At 38.2% G+C, this 27,658-nt stretch overlaps 1 protein-coding gene across 1 annotated transcript in view; it reads right to left on the bottom strand.

The window, feature by feature from the left end:
* Positions 1–741: 741 nt before the first annotated feature.
* Positions 742–27,658, bottom strand: part of RNF169 (ring finger protein 169) — an 83,297-nt gene continuing 56,380 nt past the window's right edge. Inside the window, exons 4-6 of the mRNA XM_019946579.3 lie at positions 23,097–23,215; positions 2,880–2,979; positions 742–2,428 (exon numbers count right to left, since the gene is read on the bottom strand). Of these exons, the coding sequence (XP_019802138.1) occupies positions 1,244–2,428; positions 2,880–2,979; positions 23,097–23,215 (1,404 nt within the window). The 3' untranslated portion in view covers positions 742–1,243. The remainder of the gene's footprint in view (positions 2,429–2,879; positions 2,980–23,096; positions 23,216–27,658) is intronic.

Genomic DNA, 27,658 nt, shown 5'->3' on the forward strand with positions numbered 1-27,658 from the left:
GTATCTTAATCCCTACTTTCGATGAGCCCAGATGGGCAGAAGCACCAAGCACCACCAGAGATGCAAAAGACACATGGTGTCAGCTGCTAAGGAAAATAAACCCCAAAGGTCCATGGGACTGAATTTACCAGCTGTATCCAGCTAGATTCCTTGTTTCCACAGTAGGGAGTTTCAGTACTGTTCTTGCCTGACTTCTGGGCAAATTTTCTGGATTTTAGATCAACACTGCAGATAACTCTTGGCCATATGGAGAGTAACAATGAAGTCCAATTGTAGTTTATCTAACAGAGTGGAACCCCAGGAAAACAGAAGGCTGTACACTGTAGGGATGGGGATAATTGCACAGTATATGTTTACACTTCCAGTCAATCTCAATTATCTGCATGTGGGTTTTGCACAATCAGCATTCAAAGCCCAGCTTGCTTTCTCTAGGCTCCCCTGGTACGTCCTTGGATCGCTGTCCATTATGGCAACCTCTTTAAGTGTGGAAAATCCATGGGATTTGTCGTTGGGAGACCCAGCAGTCAGTCTGGGCTATGCCCTTAGTAGTTGAGAGAAACTGAACATCTGCACTGCAGTTTCATCATCTAAAAATGGGACTAATACCACTTACATGTTAGGTCTCCTGAAAAGACCAAATTAAACAATGACTATGAATGTGGTCTGTCAACTATATAGCATTAATCAAATGTTATTTTTTAAACAAGGAATGTAAATTAACTTTTGTAGAAGCATAAAAACTGATTTAATTAGGAATATTTACTTGCGGCAAGGGTAAGAAGGGGGAACATAATCTTTATGGATCTGCCAAAGAACTACACTGTTCCACTTCTTTGAAAAAAGATGGAACTAATTTTTATCTGCATGGCTGATTTAAAACAACACCTGCTGAAAGAAGTCAGGAGGTCTGTCAGTTTGAGAAGGTGTCCCCTTTTCCTCTACCATTTCTAACCCCGGCCATTGTGCTCCTGAATCTCACCCCAAGCAGGGGCTGCCAGATTTGGCCCAGACGCCCTAAGGGGTGGGTCACTTAGGGGGTGAGGAGCGCTTCTGGCCCGGGTCACAGGGGGGCAGAGATGCAGCTTCCTTGGCTATATATACTACAAAGGCCCGAGACCTCTCAGAATCATGCTAGACAGTGTTTTGCCATTAAAAGAAACCCAAAGTGAGAACATTCATTTCTTCAGGGTAAATGATCAAGCCCAAAGACCTCTGAAAAATAGGTAACGCTGCTCGTTGGGTGCTACTTGGCCCCAGCCATGCTACTGGACCGCAAGAGGTACTGATCCATGCTTCCTTTTCGCCGACTCACAGTCCGCCTCTCATTGTCAAACATGCGCTGCAGCTGCAGAGCGAGCTGCCGGTCCTCTTCCTCTTGCTGCAATTTCTGCTCCATCTCTCGCAGTACTGGGTCTGCTGGGGCCAGACCCACCTCACCACTGCTTTGTCGCAGTTTCTTAAGGGAGCCATTTTGTTCCAAGTGCTTGGTCTTACAGCGTCTTTTCCTGCCCCGACGCAAGGAAGGAAGTGGCTCCTCACCTAGGCTGTCTGCCAGAACACCATTAGGCAGATCAAAATGATTCACTGTCTTCAGCTGTTTCTTTGTTTTGAGGACCCCGCCCAAAACACTGTTTTTAGGTAGCACTGAACTAACTGCTGAGATTTTCATAGCTGTTGTTATACAGGTTTTATCTAACTTGGCATCTGGGGATGACCCTGACCCTTCAAACTGCTCTCTCTCCAAAGAAGTCCCACTGGCTCCCACTTTGAGTTCTGAAGAACAGCAGGTTTCTAATGGGATCTCAGTGCTCCTTTTACTGTCACTGCCCTGCTCTGCTTTTGTCTGGCTAACAGAGGGGAAATAATCAAGGTCAGTGGGGGTAGGTCCTGTATACTCAGAGAGTACTTGCCCACTGGAGAGTCTTGTATTTAAAGCCAGAAGTGGCTTCTCCTTGCTAGAATGGGTAACTTCAGTGACGAGTAAGTCTTCCCCTGTTTCTGGAGCCAGGGAGGTGAGGGTGGCTTTCGAAAGGGTCTTTTTGATCTGCCGCTCCTGAAAGATCTGTTCCCACTTTTTGAGGATCCGTGGACTGGCCTCATAAGAAGTCTGCTTCTGCAGGCTTCTGTTTAGGTTGCGGGGTGTTGATTTGATGATGAGGGGACTCAGTACACGGCCATCAGGGAGTCTCTTGGGAGGAGTACATGGTGAGCAGACAATGGGCTTGAAATGGTTTAGTTCTTCGGAGATGCTGTCGTTGCTCTCAGGGCTGATGGAGCGCTCTGGCTTATGCAGGGAAGCCAAGGATGAGAGGGAGCTGAAGGGCAGACGCTTTTCAATGGTTAAGTCAGGGGCTGAGAGGCAGCGGTTGTTTTGGGTGGACAAGAGGACACCAATGATAGGGTTGGAGGCTGGGGTCATGGTTGTGACCTGAAAGAAATTTAAAAGATTACAGATACATACATATATATACATATTTTTTTTTCTTCGTAATTCCTTCTTGATGGTAGAGGGATAGAGAGGAAAAGGGTAAGAAAAGGGATAAAGGGTCATATGAGCCTAAGAAATGTGGAAAATCCCTAACCTAGAATGCACCCACCATTTGCAGAAATTCCTACATACTTGAAACAATTAATGAAATTGAAAATTCTGGGTAAAAAAAACTCATCCAGAACTTTTAAGAAGGTTCTTCTAGTGGCCCTCATTCCACTCGTCTGGCTACTAATTCAAACTCTCTTCCTTCACATCTATTTTATAAAATTCTCCAACATAATTAGTATGCCTAGGACCCATTCTGCCTCTTCTCATCTGGAACAGTTTCTCCTGTGGCCGTGCGCAGGATGGGACTGGAGAGCCCCGGAAGCCTGTGTCTGAGGTCTACCTTGGCTTTGCTGGTTGGGGCTGCTCTCAGTCTGCCCTTCACTCTGTCCTGACCAGTGTCACTGCAGCTCTGACTCCTTTCCATCTTGGAATTTAGGTTCCTAAAAGAGAATAAATAAAAGACAAGTAGTTAAAAGTAGCCCATGATTGCTAAGGAAAAAGAATGACAATCTCTTCTGTGCTTTCAAAGCCACACAGCTACAATAGAAAATGAATTCATTTATTAACAAAATACATTCTAAGAACAAATCCTGTCCAAAGAGAGAGGGAGTTCTCCAGAGAGGACATCTGGTTTAAGCCTTTGTTTCCAAACTCAGATCCTGCCTAAGTAACGCAAGACCAATGGCTATTTCACTCATGCTTAGAGAGATGTAGGGACACCTCACCTTCCTTAATAGGGTGGATACAGTATTAAATCACCTTTACAAACAATACATTTTTTTCCTTTGATTAGGCCCAAACCTCTCCTCAAGCAATCTAAATCAGCCATGAAACAAGTATTTAAGTACTTATAAAATGCATAGCAATGCACTAGATTCCTATGCAAGGAGTAAAAATTAAATATAGTCTCTCCCTTAATCCATTACATTTGAGCTTCCAGAGGCCTACATCCTTTGGAATTAAGGTTTCAAGAACACATGACTTTTCTTTTTTTGTCTTACGCATGCATTACATTATGACTTTACAATGCAAACCAAAAACCAAAGTACCTGTATTATAACATTAATCTTACTGTGTAAGAATTATGTACAGATGACTGTCACCTGCCCCAGAGACTGTAAGTAGGGATTCTTGACTATCTTATTACTCACCTTTGTTTTCTACTCTCCAACTCTTGCCTAATACATGTCTGGTGAGACTAATGCTTTTACAAATGTTTGCAAGAGATATTTTACCTGTGATACAACTCTACTCTATAAGCATTTAACAAACGCTTACTATATGCCAGTCACTGATGAGCACTATCTGGGCGCTGGAAATACAGAAAAGAATGAGGTACAGTTTAGGTCTTCAAGGAATCAAGAGTCCAGTGAAGCAGACAAATAATTCAATACAATACAGTGAAATGGTACAACAAAAAAATGATGCCTAAGAATGGCATAAAAGAGAGAGTTATTAATTACCTGGGATGGAGTGAGAGCAGGGTTGTAAAAGCCTTCCTACGGCATATGTATTTTGAAGGATAAATAAGAATTTGCCAGAAGGCAAGATGGACACATAGCCATGTAGAGGATCCCAAACAGAAATTATTTCCTTGAGTGATTCTATTTAGCTCTGGAATGGAATAATCATATCTACTCTTTGGAGCAAAAGATTTAAAATTTTACTATGCCAGATTAGTTCAGAGAAAACTTATAAAGGAGGCAATAAGGTACATTCCCAGAGTTCCTCTCCTCTCCCTACATCTCTAGTGAAGGCCTAGCCTACCTATTCCAGCATTTCTGTGTTATTCCTCCCATTCAAACCCCTCTCATCCTATGTCTCATAGCCACATCACCTTGCTAGATGGCTCCAATTTGATGAACTAATCTATGCTATGGTATTAATAGGAGAAAATGATGGCCAACCTGTATCACATGTTTGCATTTTACCAAAAAAATTCAACACTGAACCAAAAAATAAAAATAATGTGAGAGTTGTACCATCTGGTGGGAGGTATATTTTGGAGCAAGAAGGAAACTTCAACATTACCCTATAAAGGCAGCTGCTTACAAGTCAGCTTGATTTGTATTTTACCTAGAATAATACTGAAATTCATTTGCATTCCCAGAACTCACAAAAACTGTCAGTGGTGCAAGTTACCCAAAAGTAAACTGTATAGTATATTAAAATGCTGGGGTGAATAACATTTACTTTGGGTCAAGAGGAATGGATATAGAGCTGAAAGAGACAGCATTACTATGTCAAATATGTGACTTGTTTCGCATGATTCCATTGGAGAAACAAGTACAAACTTAAAGGAAAAGGTTTCCTGATCAACATAAGAAAGAACTTTATAACTTTCAATAGTAAGAGCAGTTCAATGATATCTGCCTTGGGAAGTACTAAGCTCCATGTCATTAGAGGTGTTCAAACTGAGGCTGGATCTACACTTTAACAAACATTCCAAAATTTAAAATTAGCTTAATATATATACTTTTCTTTTTTTTTCGCGGTACGTGGGCCTCTCACTGTTGTGGCTTCTCCCGTTGCAGAGCACAGGCTCTGGATGCGCAGGCTCAGCGGCCACGGCTCACGGGCCCAGCCGCTCCGCGGCATGTTGGATCTTCCCAGACCAGGGCACGAACCCGCGTCCCCTGCATCGGCAGACGGACTCTCAACCACTGAGCCACCAGGGAAGCCCAATGTATATACTTTTTAAAAAACAGGCTATGCATCCATTTTGTCAGCAATAACAGTCAAATTTAAAGACACTGGCGACATGCCCAAGTTATCTGATGTACAAACGACAACTACTTGTTGCTGGGGAGAACTTCTTAACCTGCCCTCTAAACTCTGTTTTGGTGAAAGAAAAGGCCCAGGGAAGAAACTCACACTTGCAGCACTCAAGCACACAACAAGGACACCTAAATAGTTTCTGACAATCTAAAATCTTTTGGGTAAACCTCAGTATGGCTGAAACCATCACTGTCTCTTCCATTCATTTGATTAGCAGACTATACTGAGCACCAACTCTGTGCAAAGCACTTGAGACAGGTTGATGAAAAGATAATTTTGACCTACAGAAGCATTCAGTCACTGAAGTTCACCACAACATACCACAAAGGGGCTTTAGAGAGCAGTAATTATACAACTAAACTCTTCAAGTGTTTTCTTTTAAAAGTTTCATAGTTTTATCTCTTACAATTAGGTATCTAAACCAGTTTGATTCAATTTTTGTACATGGTGTGAAGTTGGAGTCCAACTTCATTCTTTAGCATGTGGATATCAAGTAGTCTCAGCACCATATGTGAAGAGACTCTTCTTTCCTCCACTGAATGGTCTTGGCACCATTACTGACAATCAACTGACCATAGATGTATGGGTTTATTTCTGGACTCTCAATTCTATTCCACTGATTGATATATCTTTCCTTATTTCAGAACCATACTATTGATTTCTTTAGCTTTGCAGTAAGTTTTGAAATCAGGAAGTGTGAGTCCTCCACCTTTGTTCTTTTTCAGGATTGTTTTAGCTATTTGGGATCCTTTGCAATTCCATATGTGAATTTCAGGGTCAGCTTATTCATTTCTGTGAAAAAAGAGATTGCAATTTAAATACGTATTGTAATGAATGTGTAAAAAACAAATTGGGAAGTATTGCCATATTAACAATATTAAGTCTTCTAATCCATGAGCACAGAAAATCTTTTCATTTCTTAAAGTTTTTAATTTCTTTCAACAATGTTTTCTAGTTTTTAGTGTACGTGTCTTGCACCTCCTTGGTTAAATGTATTCATAACTATTCTGAGTTTTTGGTTTTTTTGTTTTTTGAATTTTATTTATTTTTTTATACAGCAGGTTCTTATTAGTCATCAATTTTATACACATCAGTGTATATATGTCAATCCCAATTGCCCAATTCATCACACCATCACTCCCACCGCCCCCCGTCGCTTTCCCCCCATGGTGTCCATACGTTTGTTCTCTACATCTGTGTTTCTATTTCTGCCCTGCAAACTGGTTCATCTGTACCATTTTTCTAGGTTCCACATATATGTGCTAATATACAATATTTGTTTTTCTCTTTCTGGCTTACTTCACTCTGAATGACAGTCTCTATATCAATCCACGTCTCTACAAATGACCCAATTTCATTCTTTTTTATGGCTGAGTAATATTCCATTGTATATATGTACCACATCTTCTTTATCCATTCGCCTGTCAATGGGCATTTAGGTTGCTTCCATGACCTGGCTATTGTAAATAGTGCTGCAATGAACATTAGGGTGCATGTGTCTTTTTGAATTATAGTTTTCTCTGTGTATAGGCCCAGTAGTGGGATTGCTGGATCATATGGTAATTCAATTTTTCGTTTTTTAAGGAAACTCCATACTGTTCTCCATAGTGGCTGTATCAATTTACACCCACCAACAGTGCAAGAGGGTTCCCTTTTCTCCACACCCTCTCCAGCATTTGTTGTTTGTAGATTTTCTGATGATGCCCATTCTAACTGGTGTGAGGTGATGCCTCATTGTAGTTTTGATTTGCATTTCTCTAATTATTAGTGATGTTGAGCAGCTTTTTATGTGCTTCTTGGCCAACTGTATGTCTTTTTTGGAGAAATGTCTACTTAGGTCTTCTGCCCATTTTTGGATTGGGTTGCTTGTTTTTCTAATATTGACGTGCATGAGCTGTTTATATATTTTGGAGATTAATCCTTTGTCCATTGATTCATTTGCAAATATTTTCTCCCATTCTGAGGGTTGTCTTTTCGTCTTGTTTATGGTTTCCTTTGCTGTGCAACAGCTTTGAAGTTTCATTAGGTCCCATTTGTTTATTTCTGTTTTTATTTCCATTTCTCTAGGAGATGGATCAAAAAAGACCTTGTTGGGATTTATGTCAAAGAGTGTTCTTCCTATGTTTTCCTCTAAGAATTTTATAGGGTCCAGTTTTACATTTAGGTCTCTAATCCATTCTGAGTTTATTTTTGTGTATGATGTTAGTGAGTGTTCTAATTTCATTCTTTTACATGTAGCTGTCCAGTTTTCCCAGAACCACTTATTGAAGAGACTGTCTTTTCTCCATTGTATATCCTTGCCTCCTTTGTCATATTAGTTGAGCATAGGTGTGTGGGTTTATCTCTGGGCTTTCTATCCTGTTCCATTGATCTATGTTTCTGTTTTTGTGCCAGTACCTTATTGTCTTGATTACTATAGTTTTGTAGTATAGTCTGAAGTCAGGGAGTCTGATCCCTCCAGCTCCATTTTTTTCCCTCATGACTGCTTTGGCTATTTGGGGTCTTTTGTGTTTCCATACAAATTTTAAGATTTTTTTGCTCTAGTTCTGTAAAAAATGCCATTGGTAATTTGATAGGGATTGCATTGAATCTGTAGATTGCTTTGGACAGTATAGTCATTTTCACAATATTGATTCTTCCAATCTAAGAACATGGTATATCTCTCCATCAGCTGGTATCATCTTTAATTTCTTTCATCAGTGTCTTATACTTTTCTGCATACAGGTCTTTTGTCTCCCTAGGTAGGTCTATTCCTAGGTATTTTATTCTCTTTGTTGCAATGGTAAATGGGAGTGTTTCCTGAACTTCTCGTTCAGATTTTTCATCATTAGTGTATAGGAATGCAAGAGATTTCTGTGCATTAATTTTGTATCCTGAAACTTTACCAAATTCACTGATTAGCTCTAGTAGTTTCCTGGTGGCTTCTTTAGGATTCTCTATGTATAGTATCGTGTCATCTGCAAACAGTGACAGTTTTACTTCTTCTTTTCCAATTTGTATTCCTTTTATTTCTTTTTCTTCTCTGATTGCTGTGGTTAGGACTGCCAAAACTACGTTGAATAATAGTGGTGAGAGTGGACATCCTTGTCTTGTTCCTGATCTTAGACGAAATGCTTTCAGTTTTTCACCATTGAGAATGATGTTTGCTGTGGGTTTGTCGTATATGGCCTTTATTATGTTGAGGTAGGTTCCCTCTATGCCCATTTTCTGGAGTTTTTATCATAAATGGGTGTTGAATTTTGTCAAAAGCTTTTTCTGCATCTATTGAGATGATCATATGGTTTTTGTTCTTCAATTTGTTAATATGGTTTATCACACAGATTGATTTACATATATTGAAGAATCCTTGCATCCCTGGGATAAATCCCACTTGATCATGGTGTATGATCCTTTTAATGTGTTGTTGGATTCTGTTTGCTCGTATTTTGTTGAGGATTTTTGCATCTATATTCATCAGTGATATTGGTCTGTAATTTTCTTTTTTTTTGTAGTATCTTTGTCTGGTTTTGGTATCAGGGTGATGGTGGCCTTATCGAATGAGTTGGAAGTGTTCCTTCCTCCACAGTTTTTTGGAAGAGTTTGAGAAGGATGGGTGTTAGCTATTCTCTAAATGTTTGATAGAATTCACCTTTGAAGCCATCTGGTCCTGGACTTTTGTTTGTTGGAAGATTTTTAATCACAGTTTCAATTTCATTACTTGTGATTGGTCTGTTCATATTTCCTATTTCTTCCTTGTTCAGTCTTAGAAGGTTATACCTTTCTAAGAATTTGTCCATTTTTTCCAGGTTGTCCATTTTATTGGCATAGAGTTGCTTGTAGTAGTCTCTTAGGATGCTTTGTATTTCTGTGGTGTCTGTTGTAACTTCTCCCTTTTCATTTCTAATTTTATTAATTTGAGTCCTCTCCCTCTTTTTCTTGATGAGTCTGGCTAATGTTTTATTCATTTTGTTTATCTTCTCAAAGAACTAGCTTTTAGTTGTATTGATCTTTGCTATTGTTTTGTTTCTATTTCATTTATTTCTGCTCTGATCTTTATAATTTCTTTCCTTCTGCTAACTTTGGGTTTTGTTTGTTCTTCTTTCTCTACGTCCTTTAGGTGTAAGGTTAGAGTGTTTATTTGAGATTTTTCTTGTTTCTTGAGGTAGGGTTGTATAGCTATAAACTTCCCTCTTAGAACTGCTTTTGCTGCATCCCATAGGTTTTGGATTGTCGTGTTTTCATTGTCATTTGTCTCTAGGTATGTTTTGATTTCCTCTTTGATTTCTTCATTGATCTCCTGGTTATTTAGTAACGTATTGTTTAGCCTCCATGTGTTTGTGGTTTTTACCTTTTTTTCCCCTGTAATTCATTTCTAATCCCATACCATTGTGGTCAGAAAAGATACTTGATATGATTTCAATTTTCTTAAACTTACTGTGGCTTGATCTGTGACCCAAGACGTGATCTATCCTGGAGAATGTTCTGTGCGCACTTGAGAAGAAAGTGTAATCTGCTGTTTTGGGATTGAATGTCCTATGAACATCAATTAAATCTATCTGGTCTATTGTGTCATTTAAAGCTTCTGTTGCCTTATTTATCTTCATTTTGGATGATATGTCCAATGGTGTAAGTGAGGTGTTAAAGTCCCCCACTATTATTGTGTTACTGTCAATTTCCTCTTTTAGAGCTGTTAGCAGTTGCCTTATGTATTGAGGTGCTCCTATGTTGGGTGCATATATATTTATAATTGTTATATCTTCTTCTTGGATTGATTCCTTGATCATTATGTAGTGTCCTTCCTTGTCTCTTGTAACATTCTTTATTTTAAAGTCTATTTTATCTGATATGAGTATTGCTACTCCATCTTTCTTTTGATTTCCATTTGCATGGAATATCTTTTTCCATCCCCTCACTTTCAGTCTGTATGTGTCCCTACATCTGAAGTGGGTCTCTTGTAGACAGCAAATATATGGGTCTTGTTTTTGTAACCATTCAGCAATCTCTGTCTTTTGGTTGGAACATTTAATCCATTCACGTTTAAGGTAATTTTTGATATGTATGTTCCTATGACCATTTTCTTAATTGTTTTGGGTTTGTTTTTATAGGTTCTTTTCTTCTCTTGTGTTTCCCACTTAGAGAAGTTTCTTTAGCATTTGTTGTAGAGCTGGTTTGGAGTTGCTCAATTCTCTTAGCTTTTGCTTGTCTGTAAAGCTTTTGATTTCTCCATCAAATCTGAATGAGATCCTTGCTGGGTAGAGTAATCTTGGTTGTAGGTTCTTCCCTTTCATCACTTTAAGTATATCACGCCACTCCCTTCTGGCTTGTAGAGTTTCTGCTGAGAAATCAGCTGTTAACCTTATGGGAGTTCCCTTGTATGTTATTTGTCATTTTTCCTTTGCTGCTTTGAATAATTTGTCTTTAATTTTTGCCAATTTGATTGCTATGTGTCTTGGCATGTTTCTCCTTGGGTTTATCCTGTATGGGACTCTCTGCACTTCCTGGACTTGGGTGGCTATTTCCTTTCCCATGTTAGGGAAGTTTTCGACTATAACCTCTTCAAATATTTTCTCTGGTTCTTTCTCTCTCTCTTCTCCTTCTGGGACCCCTATAATGCGAATGTTGTTGCGTTTAATGTTGTCCTAGAGGTCTCTTAGGCTGTCTTCATTTCTTTTCATTCTTTTTTCTTTATTCTGTTCCGCAGAATAAATTTTTTCTTTATTCTGTTCCGCAGCAGTGAATTCCACTATTCTGTCTGCCAGGTCACTTATCCTTTCTCTGCCTCAGTTATTCTGCTATTGATTCCTTCTAGTGTAGTTTTCTAGTGTAGTTATTGTATTGTTCATCTGTTTGTTCTTTAATTCTTCTAGGTCTTTTTTAAACATTTCTTGCATCTTCTCGATCTTTGCCTCCATTCTTTTTCCGACGTCCTGGATCATCTTCACTATCATTATTCTGAATTGTTTTTCTGGAAGGTTGCCTATCTCCATTTCATTTAGGTTTTTTTCTGGGGTTTTATCTTGTTCCTTCAGCTGGTACATAGCCCTCTGCATTTTCATCTTGTCTATCTTTCTGTGAATGTGGTGTTTGTTCCACAGGCTGCAGGACTGTAGTTCTTCTTGCTTCTGCTGTCTGCCCTCTGGTGGATGAGGCTATCTAAGAGGCTTGTGCAAGTCCACTCTAGATTGGAGGAGAATTTAATCCATTTACATTTAGAGTGATTATTGATAAGTAAGGATTTACTAATGCCATCTTAGTCATTGTTTCCTAGCTGTTTTGTAGTTCTCTTGTGCCTTAATCCCTCTCTTGTGGCCTTCCTTTGTGAACTGGTGATTTTCTATAGAGGTATGCTTTGATTCCCTTTTTATTTTATGTGAATCCACTGTAGGTTTTTGCTTTTTGGCTATCATGAGGCTTACATAAAACATCTTATAGATATAAGAGTCTATTTTATGCTTGATAACAACTTAACTTCGATTGCATACAAAACTTTACCCTTTTACTCTCCTCCATTTTGTTTCTAATGTCACAAAACACTTGATGTCTTTTTATATTGTGTCATCATTAACAAATTAGTTTAGCTATCATTTTTAATACTCTTGTCCTTTTAACATTTATACTAGAGTTAAGTGGTTAACATATCACCTTGTTAACATTATTAAAGTATTCTTAATTTGACTATATACTTACCTTTACCAGAGTGTTTTATATTTTCATATCTTTTCATGTTACTAATTAGTATAATTTTGTTTCAGCCTGAAGAACTCCTTTCAGCATTTCTTGTAAGGCAGGTCTAGTGGTGATGAACTCCCTCAGCTTTTGTGTGTCTGGGAAAGTCTTTACCTCTCCTTCATATATGAAGTACAACTTTACTAGATAGAGTATTTCGGCTGGCAGGTTTTTTTTTTTTCCTTTCAGTGCTCTGAATATATCATCCTACTCCTCTGGACTGTATCGTTTCTGTTGAGAATTCTACTGATAGCCTTATGTGAGTTCCCCTGTAAGTTATAATCCTTTTCTCTTGCTGCTTTTAAGATGCTCACTTTGTCTTTTATATTTGACAGTTTTATCATAATGTGTCTGTTGAGCCATACCTTGTATGCCTGTAAGCCCTGTACTTGCCCAGCCTCAAGATGGAAGAAAGAGCCCAGAGTAAGCAACAGAGACATCAATAGTTTAATGGGATTAAACAGGGATCTCACATGTCTGAAGCAAGGTCCTGGAGTGACACTCCACTGTGTGCAGCAGACAGTGGGCAAGACATGGCAGTGGTCTTCACTACCAGGGGGAGAGGGAGGTTACCAGTTATAGGGGGAATTGATGTCAGGTTGGCTCATCAGTTACCAGGGCACGAGCAGAGGAGCACGCCCCTTACTGCCCCTTTGATAAGCTATCATGGTGGAGATGTTCTGATCTAAAGATTAGAACAATCACTAGATGGGGAGGGGGGAGGGGGTACAAGTATATAGGCATTTACTGATTAGGCGCTATGATTAAGAGGGAAGGTCAGTTATGTGAGTAGGGTGTAGGTGAAGCAGGGACTAGTTGAGCAGGGGATGTACAGAGAGCAAGAGAACAGCCATCTTGGGCGGCCTGATAATACAGTGTCTTGGAGAGAATGGCTTTAAGTTGAGTTTGTTTGGTGACCTATGAGCTTCACAAACTTAGATATCCAAATCTCTCCCCAGATTTGGGACGTTCTCAGCTCTTATTAATTAATTTATTTATTTTTACATCTTTATTGGAGTATAATTGCTTTACAGTGTTGTGTTAGTTTCTACTGTACAACAAAGAGAATCAGCTATACATATACATATATCCCCATATCTTGTAGCTCACTGAGCTTCCTTAAAACAGCTAATTTGAAGTCTTTGTTGGATAAATCACAGACCTCCATGTTTTTTGGGATCCAATACTGGAAGACTGTTGCGATCTTTTGATGCTGTCATGTTTCCTTGATTTTTCATGTTCCTTGACATTTTGCATTGCTGTCCTCACATTGAAGTAGCAGTCACCTCCTCCGAACTTTACTAACTGCCTTCAGGAGAGAAAAACCTTCCAACAGCTCTGGTAGGGATGCTGGTATTTTCTCAGATCTTCTATGGATACACCAGCTCGTTGCTTTCTCCCTCTGTGGCAAAATTCTCAAGCTTGTATGCCTTCTCTTGACCCTCCAACATACCCGGCCGAAAGCTGACAGCCTCCATTTTGTTTTCCCAAGGGTGGCAGTAAAGCTCATTTGTGGTCTCTCCCTTGCCCACAGATTCTAGCTGGCTTTCTACACATGCTTACTGGCCATATGCCAAAACTCGCTCACTGCCACTGGGAGCATGCACAGGGAACTGGCCACAGAGTGGAAGCATGTGTGAATGAGGCATCTGGAGCGATGGGAGTGCCCATGGGCCAGTTGGGAGGATCCATAGGTGAGGCTTCCCCAGTGACTTGTGGGTGGAGTCTGTAATGTAGTTAGTAAGATCCTCATCCCTTTAATGCCCTCTGAGAGCCCTATCTGCTGCTTTCCCAGACTCTTCCTTCCCCTAGGTCTGTAGATCATAATTCAATACTCTGGTTGAGGCAGGAGAGAAATGGGCTTCCTATAAAGTTGGAGAAGCCAGGTGTTCACTCACACTCTCTTACTTTCTCCCACAGGGGCAATCATCAGCCAGGAAAATCTCTCTTGAACCTGAGTTCTGCTTCCCTGGGGTAGGGGTGATGCAGGTTAAGTCAAAGTGTTTCTCTTACCCTCTCTAATGTATCAAAGCTTGTACTTTTTTTCCTCCAATGGTGTGCTGGAATATAGATTCATAAAGGATATTGGCCTGTAGTTTTCTTTTCTTGTGATGTCTGCATATGGCTTTGGTATCAGGGTAATACTGGCTTCAAAGAATGAATGAATCGGGAAGTATTCACTCCTCTTCTAATTTTTGAAAGAGTTTGAGAAACATTCATGTTGATTCTTTTTTAAATGTTTGGTAGTTACACCAGTGAAGCCATCTGGTCCTGGGCTTTTCTTTGCCAGATGTTTTTTGATTACTGGTTCAACCTTTTCACTTGTTATAGGTCTATTCAGATTTTCAATTTCTTCTTGAATCAGTTAGGTATTTTGTCTCTAGCCAGGTATACAGTATTATTCAAGTCTTCTATATCCTTTGTTTATCTTTCATCTGTATAGTCTACCCATCATTGAAAGTGGGTGTTAAAGTCTCCAACTATTAATATTAAAATGTCTATTATTCCCCTTAATTTTGTCAGTTTTTGCTTCACATATCTTATGGACCCATAATTAGGTGTACATGTGTTTACAGCTGTTATATCTTCTTTGCGGACTGACCCTTTTAAAATTATACAATGCCTCTCTTTGTCTCTTGTAATAATAAAGTCTACGTTGTCTCATATTGTATAGCTATTCTAGTTCTCTTTTGGTCACTGTTTACATTTTTCACTTTCAACCTACTTCTGTCTCTGGATCTAAAGTGAGTCTCATCATATATTTGGATTATACTGTTTTTAAATCCATTCTGCCAATCTCTGCCTTTTAATTGGAGAGTTTAATTCATTTACATTTAATGTAATTACTGATAAGGAAGGACTTATGCAATTTTTCTATTTATTTTCTATATGTCTTGTACCTTTTTGTTCCACAATGTCTACATTAACGCCTTCTTTTGTGTTAGATATCTCCTACTGTACCATTTTGATTTCCTTCTTATTTCTTTAACTATGTATGTTTTAGTCATTTTCTTAGTGGTTGCCCTGGGGAATTACAATTAACATCGTAATTGAAAACAATATATTTCAAATTAATACCAACTCAATTTCAATAGCATACATAAACTTCGTTCCTATATAACTATATTCCCCAATGTTGTTATTGTCACATGAAGAGTCACAAAAATCATGAATGTGAAAATATCGTGTAAACCATCAATATAATATATAGATATTATTATTGTAGTATTTGGTCAGGTTAAGAGACTTCAATGCTGGCTGAGAATCATCAGCAGTAAACTTGATAATGTTCCTAAGATTTAAGAGCTCAAACAATACCTTTGCTAAAAAATAGAGGAAGTAACTACTCCTCCCATCTTTGTGCACATCCATTTCTATATTCCTAAACCCTCACACAGTGCCTGGCACATAGTGGATATATTCAATAAATTTCTTATAAGTGAATAAAAATATATACAGAAATGCCTACGACATTCTTAAGGAAAGGAAAGAAAACTTCATCATTTATTAGGACTCTATTATCTGTCAGGCATTGTGTGTTTTAAATATACTGTACCTCATTTAATCCATATAGAAACCCTATAAATCAGCATCTTCAATTTACAGACAAAGAACTGAAGGAAGTGATTTTTCCAGGTCACATAGCTGAAGCCAAAGTTTAAACCTGTATCTCCAAGACTCTAAGGCCTGTGCTCTTTCTACCACAGCATACTGATATTACATTCTACTCTACTCTGCCACAGAATAGACCCAGCACGTCTAGAGAAGTTCTCTCTTCCAAACACATAATGAAGTCATAAACAAGAGACAGCAGCACTGTCTGAAAGGCAACTAGCTTAAAATTTCCACTGCCAAGGGACCAGATGGTTTCTGGGATTTCTAGTTAAGCTAAAAATACCCACAACCACAATGCATCTGACTTACAAACAAAGAAAAGGAGGAGCAGCCAGTATAAACATGCAGCTGGAAAGCCAGAAGATTTAATGCTTATAAAGCACTGCTTAAAGGGTTTTCAAATGGTATTACATGATATAAAACATTAGACAGCTCATGTTATTAACTGCTCACTCATCACTCTCTCTGTCTCTCACATACCCATACCACATTAGTTTTTTAATCAAACTCTCAGGTCTGGCAGAGCTGAGTTCCACCAAGAGGCTGAAGGTCAGAGAGGATCCTCCTCCCAGCCCCTAGCCTGGGTGTGTGAGGCCTCCCACCCCCACACACATACTTGAATAAAAGCAGCAGCTTCCTTAGGCCTAGCTGTAGCTGCCACGCGCCCAGAAATGGGTAAGATTTTGTTACAATCCTTCCCTTGTATATTTATTGTTGGGTTATCTGCCTTGTGTATACTAGCATTCTTTCTTTTTTTTTTTTTTACTAACTAACTAACTTACTTACTTATTTATTTATTTATTTATTTATGGCTGCATTGGGTCTTCGTTTCGGTGCACGGGCTTCTTATTGCGGTGACTTCTCTTGTTGCAGATCACGGGCTCTAGGCGGGTGGGCTTCAGTAGTTGTGGCACACGGGCTTCAGTACTTGTGGCTCACGGGCTCTAGAGCACAGGCTCAGTAGTTGTGGCGCACAGGCTTAGTTACTCCACGGCATGTGGGATCTTCCCGGACCAGGGCTCGAACCCATGTCCGCTGCATTGGCTGGCGGATTCTTAACCACTGTGCCACCAGGGAAGTCCCTCTTTCTTTTTTTAAAGTGTAAAATTTAATGGTTTTTAGTATATTCACAGAGTTATTTAACCATCACAATTTTAAAACGTTTCCATCACCTCATAAAGAAACCTCATACCCTTTAGCTCTTACTCCTAAACCCTGCCTTCTCCTCCAGCCCTAAACAACCACTTATCTACTTTCTGTCTCTACATATTTGCCTATTCTGGACATGCACTAGTATTTGTTTGCTGATGGATAGGAACATTGTTTCCACAGCTGTATTTCAAAAGGCCTAGAGTAATGCAAAAGGATTTGAGTCCCCTCAAACAAGAGGATAACTGGACAGCTTCTTACCCACCTCTGTACAATCTTGTATTATTTTAGAACAAGACAGGGTATAAATTATTTAAACAAACAGAAGGAAGGAAGCTTTCTGCTGTAAAGGTAGATCATTTCAAGACAAAGAGCTTAAGCACAGAGCCTTCTGTCACAGGGTTCTGACAATGGTTTGCTAGAAAGAGCATAGGTTTGGAGTCAAGAGAGACCTGAGTTCCAATTCCATCTCTGTCACCCTACTCAGGTGAGAAGTTCTGGGGTGAGTTACTTAACCTCTTTGAACTGCATTCTCCTCAGCTGAAAAATGAGAATGTTATAAATCTTATAGGATTAATGTAAGAACTAAAGGAAATGAGGTATGTAAAGTACTGAACATGGCAGGAAGCCCTGGGAAAAAGCTAGTTCCCTGATGCTACCCTTCACCATCCTGCCAGACCCCTCTGAAAACCACCAGTATATTCCTACTTTAGTATGGCAGAGAGATTACTGACACCTCTAAAACCTGCTCCTTAAATTCCACATCACTTCTCCTTAAGCTATCTTCCTTTTCCATCCATACTCCATACTCTTAACAAGATTTGTCCTCTTAACCAGCTCATCCACTTGATTTGCTTCTATTCTTTTATCCCTCCCCCAACACACACACACACACACACACACACACGCTCACACACACACACACACACACACGCACACACACGACCTGCCCCAGGCCATCATCAAGCCTTGTGGTTTCTTTTAAATCACTACCTCATTTTTCTCTCATAGTCTCCTTTCCCTCGTGGTTACTGTTTGGACTATTCCCCACACATAACTTGCTAAGTCTAATCCTGAGATTTTTACAGAACTCACTAACTGCCCCTTACCCTTTCCTTTTCATGCCCTGGTCACATTTCCTCCACCTTTTAAAACCCTGCTCTAAGCCACTTCTAGACACTTCAGTTTTAGAGGCGAAAAGAGTCTTAAGAAATCATTCAGGGAAATCCCCTGCCCAGCAATAGGTAGGGCATAACAACTTGCATTTTACATAAATGATACAGAAGGAGGTCAACTGATTTTACTCAAGCTCACACCACTAATTCCCTAAAACTCCCTAGACTGGCTTCTCCACCCTCATCTCTCTGGTTTGCCTCCTTTCATCAATTCTAAAGCTAGCCCTCCAGGGCTTCCCTGGTGGCGCAGCGGTTCAGAATCCGCCTGCCAATGCAGGAAACGCAGGTTCAAGCCCTGGTCCAGTAAGATCGCACATGCCGCGAAGCAACTAAGCCTGCGTGCCACAACTACTGAGCCTGTGCTCTAGAGCCCGCGAGCCACAATTACTGAAGCCTGCGTGCCTAGAGCCCACGCTCTGCAACAGGAGAAGCCACCGCGATGAGAAGTCCATGCGCCACAAGGAAGAGTAGCCCCCGCTCGCTGCAACTAGAGAAAGCCCGTGCACAGCAACGAAAACCCAACACAGCCAAAAATAAAATAATTAAAAAATAATAAAGCTAGTCCTCCAGTATCACATCATTTATGTGTCTGGTATCTGTCCGCTGAAAGCATCTATATTTTCATTCGTTCATTTTAAAAAAGAGGAACAAGTATGCATATTTTAATTCACTCCAACACTGGCTGGGCATGCAGTTAATATGACTGAGTCTGCAGTCAGTCTCTGTCTCTATCTCTCCTTACACACACACCTTAGAGGAAGCATAGACACTTCAGGTCTCTTTTGCTGCACCCGACTCTGAACCACAGACCCAGGCTTAAAGTATTTGGACATTAGAAAACAATATAATGTAGTTAATTTCTACCTAATTAAGGCTTAATTATTACTCAGTGTAACACAGATTTTTCTTTTACAGAATGTATAAAAAGGATCCTCATAAGCTACTGTTAATGTATTAAAGAGCTAAAGACAACTTTATAGTATAAAAGCTTTATCAATGTGGTCATTAGACTCCCCCTAAATCCCATATTAATCCTATGGAATCTAGTCTAAACAACAGCCACCAGCCAATCTGTTTCCTCCACAGCTCCCAGAGTCCTCCCTCCTACAGACTCTGCAAGTTTGACAATTCTGAAAAAGCCCCCTTTAACCTACCCAAGGGCACCAAGACCTATCTCATTAAACATTCCACAAGTATTTATTGAGCCTCTATTATGTGCCAGGCACTGTACTAAGTACTGTGAATACAATGGTCAACAAGACTTTTGTCCCTGCTTGCAAAGGATTTAAAGCCTAGTGGGAAAATGGGCAGAGGCAGCATAGTGATCTATAAGAAAGTCATGGGGGACAAAAGGGTATAGTGGAAAGAGCCAAGAAATCTCAGTTCTAACTCATTGTCCTACTACTCTAGCAGTCTAAGATTTGGCAAGCCATGGTCTCTCGCTGAGCTTTAGTCTTCTCACCCATAAAACAAAGGAATTAGATAAAACAATATTTAAGATCCTTTTCAGTTCTAAGAGTTCTAAAAGAAGATAACAAAATAGCAGCAGCTATACTCACTGAAGGCTTATCATATGCCAGTAATCTCACTAGGCACCGTTTACTTAAGATATAGTTTTGTACAGAATGGCAGTACTGGCATTACTGCATCGCCTTCTTTTCTTTATTTTTTAAACTGGAAGGAGGATAGATGGTTTGATTATATTTCTTTTTATGGTTATACCCTATTCCCAAGAAGAATTTTAAGTGACTTACAGTAAAAATACATAAAGAATGAGCATTAATAGAGAATAAAGACCACATTAAGTAATAAATATGAGAAGAGTATGCCAAAAATTATTTCTTTAATTATATGCCATGTTGGAAGGTCATGATGACTGAATTGAAAACTCTGTCTTAATTCTAAACTTCCTGACAGCCAAAGCAAAGAGGAAAACACAACTGAACGTGTAGCTCTTAGAAAAGACACTAGCTCAACAGAGAAAGTTTTTCCAGACTGAGTTTTTAGAATAACTTGCAACCACGTTTTTTGTTTGATTCTTCTAGTGGTGAAGAGGGCATGAGGAATGAGGGGAAATAAATGTAAACAAATAAACAAACCAGTTTTTCAGATATTTAAAATAAAAGCCTAACTTTATAATTATATATCTTATGGTTCAAGTTAATTCTTTTCAATTCACATATATTTTATAATTTACTTAGAAATGACCTTGGGTTAACTATTACTCTATCTGCCTATTTGGAAGAAGTTTCATTTTCAAAGGGCTATAGAACTTTATTAATAGTGCTGCAAAACATTCTTTGCTTTGAATGTTTCAAATGAAAATAGACTGAGCTACTGGCAAGACTCAGCCAGAATCTATTGATGGATTCCTTCCAAAATAACCATCCTATCAGGACTACTCACTCTTAACTCCATGCTTTTGGGCTTAAGAAAGAAAAGTTTATAAAGTAGATAAGTAAAATAAATGCAGATTAATTTGATTTAAATACAGATGTAAAAAACTTTAAAACTTTTACAGATGAACTCTCTTTAGGAAACAAACTTGCAGAGAAAAACCTATTCTTCTGTTATTGCTTAACAGACAGAAAAAAATGCATTTGAAATATCCCAAAACTGTTAACAATGCTAATTCTTTTTTTCTTGTGGTAAAATATATATAACATGAAAGTTACCATTTTAACCATTTTAAGTTTACAGGCACATCGCTATGCAACCATCACCATGCTAATTCTTTTTTAATATATCCATATGCCTCATCTCATTGTCAGCACTAACAACTTCATATTGTTTTCCTAAATATCATTTAGAATTGAAACTTAATATTTTCTTAACTAAGAAGTAAAACATGTTGACTAAATAAGAGATGCAATTCACAGTATTACCATAATAAATTTTCCAACCTAAAGTTTCCATGACATCAGCAAACTATTTCCTAAAAAGATAACCCTACCAACCAAATCCAATTAATTTTTTAAAAAACTGTACTAATAACTGAACTCAGCCCACAACCTTGGATATTTTGAAAAAATAAATGCTGAAATCCATATATGTATAATACTCATTGCAACATTTCTTAACAATAACATGTTAAGTAAATATTTTCTTATAAATTAATCCCATTGTGACTCAACGATACATACTAAGGGCAAGGATGGGCCAAGGAGCAGGAAAAGAAGATATACCACACATATTCCAGAGCCACACATAATCAAAAGCACACTCCTCTGTATAGACTTTACATTTTGCCCTTTAGAGAAGAATTTTCTAAGTTCCTTGGTAGGCATTTCTAAGTAACAACATATTAACCTTCTACCCACTTTAAAAGAATGAATTACAGGGGTAGAGACTGGAATTGGTAATAAGTAGTTCACCTATCCAGTGTCCACTCCAATTAACTGGGGCAATTTGGCCTTGGCATCATATTTGGGTTTTAATAAAATTTTCCTTTTTCCCAAGTAATTTCAAATGAAGAGATATTAACTAACTAATCACAGACTGCCTAAAGCAACATTTATTTGTTTCAGGGGATATTTATGGTGACTTGATTGGAATTAATATGATCTTCTCTTTTCAGTAGATCCCTCTAATAAACATTAAGATACACCCGCTATAAATGGGGAAAAATCCACATACACATTCAGAAGCTGACGATTCTTAGTCAAGCAATCTTGAAATTTTTAACTTTACAGGGCATCTATAGTTCAAGCTCATATGCATAAAGCAAGAGTTTCATCATCACCATAAAAGGTTAAGTACACTGGCTTACATCTTACGTATTGGGTTCTCATTTCATCAGTCAAGCTACAGTGGCTACAATCCAGTGGCCATTCAACAAATGTCAAATGAGTGAATAAACTGTTTAGGAAAGGGCCTTCCTGGAAGGAGTTACCATCACCCAGAGAAGGGGAGGCATTTAAGAGGAGAGGTTTAGCGAATTTTACTCACAGAAATAACAGGAAATGCTCAATATTCTGTAATAACCTATATGGGAAAAGAATCTGAAAAAGAATGAATATATGTATATGTATAACTGAATCACTTTTCTGTACACCTGAAACTAACACAACATTGTAAATCAACTATACTCCACTAAAATTTAAAAAAGAAAAAGAACAGGAAAATCAGAACATATACCAAAAGGATTCAGATATAAAAAGAACAGGGTTCACAATAGTATGAACTTTATAACATTCTTAAACTTGGTAGATTTTTTTGGTCATATTTATTAGTGGGTAGCAATAAAAAGCCTTAAGATATAAAGGGTCCAGGTACATGTCCATAGGAACAGCAAGAGAGATACACTTCATAGTGCTGTGGGAAGGAGAAGAACCCTAGAAATAAGGGTGAGCAATGCCAGCTCTAAATCAAAAAAGACAACAAAATGGGGTAAAGACTGTATCTTTTTATATTAAAAGAGAGGGCATGGCACATAGTACCTCCTGCCTGTTGAATAAATGATTCCTTCCAGCTTTCCTCCCTTCTTTCATTTCTTCTTCCCTTCCTTTCCCTCCTGCTATCTATCTACCTACCTACCTACCTACCTATCCATCCATCTATCCATCCTTCTTTCCTTCCTTCCACCAAGCCCTTCATTATTCTTCCATCACCCAACATTCATCCAATTCCTCCTTCCTTTCCTCCCCAGGGCCTGCAAAGTCTAAAGGAACAAGAAGTGCCTTGACAAACGTCTTAAAAACTTTTTAGTTTGCCCTCCTGAAACCTATCAATATATATTTTAGTTCCAGGCATTGAAAATACATCAACTCTGGTCTCAAGTTCCTATTAAGAGGAAAAAAGTCCACAAAGAAAATCCATGGATATTGTCTTCATTATCAATGGTTGTTGAAGAAGGCTTTGTTGTTTCCTCCCAGAAAAGAAAGTTCAACTCTGCAGCAGAGCAATTAGTACAATCTTACCCTGAGGATACCCGAAATGGGTAAAATTTACTTTTTTTTAAAATTTCAGGTCAGCCCCTTATTCCTAACCCATATTTGAAAGCCAGTTCCCCCATTTTCCCTCACTCCCACCTCCCCCAAAGTAGCTACAACAAACACTTTAAAGCTCCCCCAGTCTCTTTTGTCTCATATCCCAAAATGAAAGAACCCTGACTGGATTCAGTATCAGTCTCTTACCCTGCCAGGAAAGATAAGGAGTAGGAGTTGTTCTTGGAAACAAATGCCGAGCGGTGTGTCTGTATCATCTTGCCTCGAGAAGGTTCTTCATTCTCTGAATCTGAGAGACGTGCAGGACACTGGCAGGAGACAAGGGAGACAACACTGTCCATTTGGGGTTCCCATGGAATCTCCCAAAGCTATTGTTCAAATCTCTCTTTCTATTATATGTTCTCTCTGAGTTCCAATCTATGTTTCCAACTGCCTCTTGGGATCCCAATCTGGATATCCCAAATGCAGCTCAAACTTAATATATCCAAAATCAAACTCAATATTTCTCTTCTCTAAGTCCCCCTACCAACCCAGTTAGAAGCTTCAATGTCACCCATGACTCTTTCCTTTCCTTTCTTCAAAGTCATAATAACATTGTATAGAGGTTTTGAGTACCCCAACACATCCAAATATTTTATTTCATCTACTCTTTAACCTACCCCACTAAGAAGGGACTATTACCTTTTACAGATGGCAAACTGAGGCTCAGAATAGTTAACCTGCCTAGGATTGTAGAGTTAATAACGCTGGTACTGTGATCCAGAGCATCTGTCTCCAAATTGCCTCCACGTTATTTCTACTTTGCTCCATTCTACTCCAATGTCTTTCAGATCTAACTCTTCTCATGAATACTCATTGTCACTGCCTTTCCTTAGATTCTCATCATCTTCTGCCTTGACTACTGCAATAATCTACTTATGGGTCTTGCTCTCTCCAGTCTTTCTTCCCTCCAACCCCCTCCATATTATCAAACACACAGACAGAATCCCATCACTCCCCTGCTTAACCGTTGGTGACTTCAGGATAAAGTCTAAATACCTCAGCATGATCCAATAACCTTCAGAAACTAGATCCAATCTTCCTCTAAGTTTTTCTCCCACCAGTTCCGACACAGGGAACTCCTTGAGCTCTACTGCAATCATACTACTTTCTACTCTCCACATGTACCATCACAGTCTTTCAAAACTCCTATTCTTTTGCACATGCTATTCGTCCCTTTGCCTAAGATTCTCCTTCCGCATTCTCTGCCTATAAAATACTCACTGGCCTTTCAGAGGCATCTTAAATGTCACTTTCGCTTCCAAATACCCTTAGATCAGCTTTTTCCATCTTGCTGACACTCATTCATTTACCTTCATTTTATTTTAGAGTCTCTTTTTGAGAGACTTTAAATTTACATTCAAAGTTTCTTTTACGTGTGTCTTTTGCATACACATATGAGGATCTGCTCATGATTCAATATGAGTGTCTTCTTTATAGGGGGAGCAACTAATCACACTGAACTGTAGCTTCTTATTTAGGAGTCTGATTTCTGCTGTAGACAACAGACCCTTTGAGAGCAAGTGACCACCTTTTCTTTAAAACTTCTGATACCATTATATAGTAGGTAAACAAAAAAAGTCTAATAATCTAATGATTAACCAGTTTTCTAATGATTCAATGACTATCAAAGCTAGAGTTGTAGACAGAGGCATGCAAGGCGTCTTTTGGCTCAGAGTACCCTGTATTCCTTAAATGCCTTTTATTCTCTAGGTTGATAGGCACATTCATACAACAGGCTATGTTTCCAACAGCCTTTAAGAAATAGTTGAAGGATTACAATTTACAGAGAAGCTTTTCCATTCTGTAGGGTATCTATCCCTCCTTAAAGAACCCTGTTGTACAAACTATTCACTGGAGAAACTTTAATAGCACTAACCCATTACCAAATTTATTGGAAAGAAAGAAAAAGTTTTGACATCAACAGACTCAACGGGATAAATAATGGCAATTTTTTTTTAGGTCTTTCTGCATAATCAATTCGGTACCAAATAAAACAATGTTCAAATTCCTGCTCTATTACTTAGCTATCACTGTCACTATAGGTTAATTGCTTTACCTTTTTGAGCCTCAGTTTCTCATCTATAAAATTAAAAATGATCTGTCTACTACGTATATTGTGATAAACCATTAAAAACACATGGTGCATTAGCTCACAAGTAGTAAGTGTTCAACAAAAGGTAGATTTTATTTATATCAATTTTAATACTATTAATCTTTTAAGAAAAAACTCTGGTATTATAATAGGTATATGCCAGGTTCCTTTTAATTGTTGAAAATAAATTTACATTATTATAAATAAATAATTATATAAACAGAAGGTACCCTGACCCCCAATCCCTCTATATTTCTACCCTCACGAAACCTAGAGCCATAAGATAGGAAAATATTTACCTCTCACCTTTAACTTTGGATAAAAACAAGCATACAGGACTATCGATTCCTAAAATGGAAATCTCTAAAATGATATTTTTTTAAACGTTGTGCCTAAAAAAAATTAAAAGAATGATAATACCCAGGGTTGGCAAGGGTGCGAGGAAATTAGTTTAGCACATTTGTTTACTACTGTTTAATACAAACTTTAAAGTTCAAAGTTTAGTACAAACTTCCTGGAGGTCAACTGAATAATACGTACCAAAAAGTCTTAAGAAGTACACTCCCTTTGATCTGATCATTCCACTTCTAGTAATTTATAAGGAACTAATGAGACATGTGGATTTCATCACAGCAGCGGTTTAAGACAGCAAAATATCAACAGATTAATTAACTGGATAAATTCTACAGTAAAGAATAACTAGCAGACCACTAAATAATGATACGGGATTCTTTATTTACATGGAAAGACATCCAGGACTTATAATTTATTAAAGAAGGTTATAAAACAGTATGTATACTGGGTTACATTTTCTGAAAAGAAAAACAGTACATTTTATACACACACACACACACACACACACACACACACAGACACACACACACACACACACAAACACACTTAGAAGTGAAGTCTGGAAGAATATTCACCAAAATGTTTATAGGAGTTTTCTCTAGGCTATGGGATGACAAGCAGTTTTTCACTTTCAACTTTATAATCTTTAGTATGACTATAATTGTTACACCAAATTGTTTTCCAACAATTTGCACTGCTGTCGGTATTAACTGCACCATAACAAATCGTAATAAATTAAACATCGTGCCTATTTTATTTTCTTTCTGAATAAATAACTGTTTCTAGAATAAGCACTTTTCTTCCTCTATTTGGATTCAACTTGATAAACACGTATCAAACACTTGTGATGTGCAAGGTACTATGGGATATTTAAAAAACAGTAAGACACATTTCCTATACTTAACAAACTTACAAATTAAGTAGAGAAACACAAACACACAAATAACCATAATGTAAGGAAGAATGAAATAAGTCCTATAAAAGTTACAAAGTGAGGAGAGAAAACTTGAAGAGAATGGATGATGGGAGTGGAGAAAAAGTGAAGAATCCCTATAGGTTCCAGGAAGGTGACAGCTTTTGAACTGGACATGGAAAGATAAATAGCCTTTCAACAGGTAAGGTCAGTGGCATTTCAATGAGATGAAACGCAAGAGCAAGGATTCTCAGGAGGGAAAACATAGATTATACATTTGGGGGAAAGCAAACAGCTCTGTTCCCTGGAGTTCTCGAATGTAAGCAAAAATGGAAAGATAAGCTAGAATAATACTAAGGACCTGAATGTTGGGGTGAAGAGTTCTCATTTAATTCCACAGGAAATGGGGAGCCACTGAGGTTTTTGGAGCAGGACAGTGAAATGATCAGTCCAGCTCTAATCATAATACTCTCTATATAAAATATAATCCTTCAGCTGGCTTTTCACTGAGACCACTTGAGCTTCTTTTCAGTCCCAATATGAATGCATCCTTGGCTAAACTAAATGAAATTATTTGTTCAACACCAAAATTTCTTAAGACATATTTAAAGTAAAATTTTAAAAGTCCTCAAAAATATAAAAGCAAACGGAAAAAAGGTAAAATCACAAAAATCTAAAACTTAAAGTGTTCATAGATCTGATTTTATTCAATGTACAGGAAATTTTGCAAAACTGGCCATTGCCAATCAGGATTTGTACTTCCTGATTCCTTTTAAGATTAAATTTTAGGTTGATGTAATTAATTTCTACTTCAAAGATTACAGTGGCAAAAGAAAAAATAATTAGAGCAATTTCCCATCCTTGCTATGAATTAATACTAGAGATCATTTCCTGGAGGAAACCTAGATCTGGCAAGGCCAAAAACAATAGGTTCTTTCTATCAAAAGGACCATAGTAAAGAGTAAGCTCTCTTTGTCAAAATTGGTTTGTCCTAAAAAGAAATGTCTTTCTGGGCTGTTTTCCCTGAGGACACTAATGGACAGTCCTGTTGGGGTGAAGAGGCAGAGTTTGCGGTCTTTAGAGACTACAGACAACAGTTGGGGCTATTAGTCAGAAGACATACTATATGCACAAGACTACCATATATTTTATTCTTGCCTTCCTAGATAAACTGTATTCTCTCCAAAAGCAGTCTTTTTCCTTCTGTAGTTCCCAATGAACAGAGCATTGAGAGTACATAAGCATTTCATATTTGTTAAACTGAATCTTTTAGAAGGTTGGAATGCAAATGATTGTTTTTAACAATAATTAAATAGTAGCAATTATTATTATTATAACTGGGGTAAAAAA

The sequence above is a fragment of the Tursiops truncatus genome, chromosome 8 (assembly GCF_011762595.2).
Source record: "Tursiops truncatus isolate mTurTru1 chromosome 8, mTurTru1.mat.Y, whole genome shotgun sequence".
NCBI classification, from domain to species: domain Eukaryota; kingdom Metazoa; phylum Chordata; class Mammalia; order Artiodactyla; family Delphinidae; genus Tursiops; species Tursiops truncatus.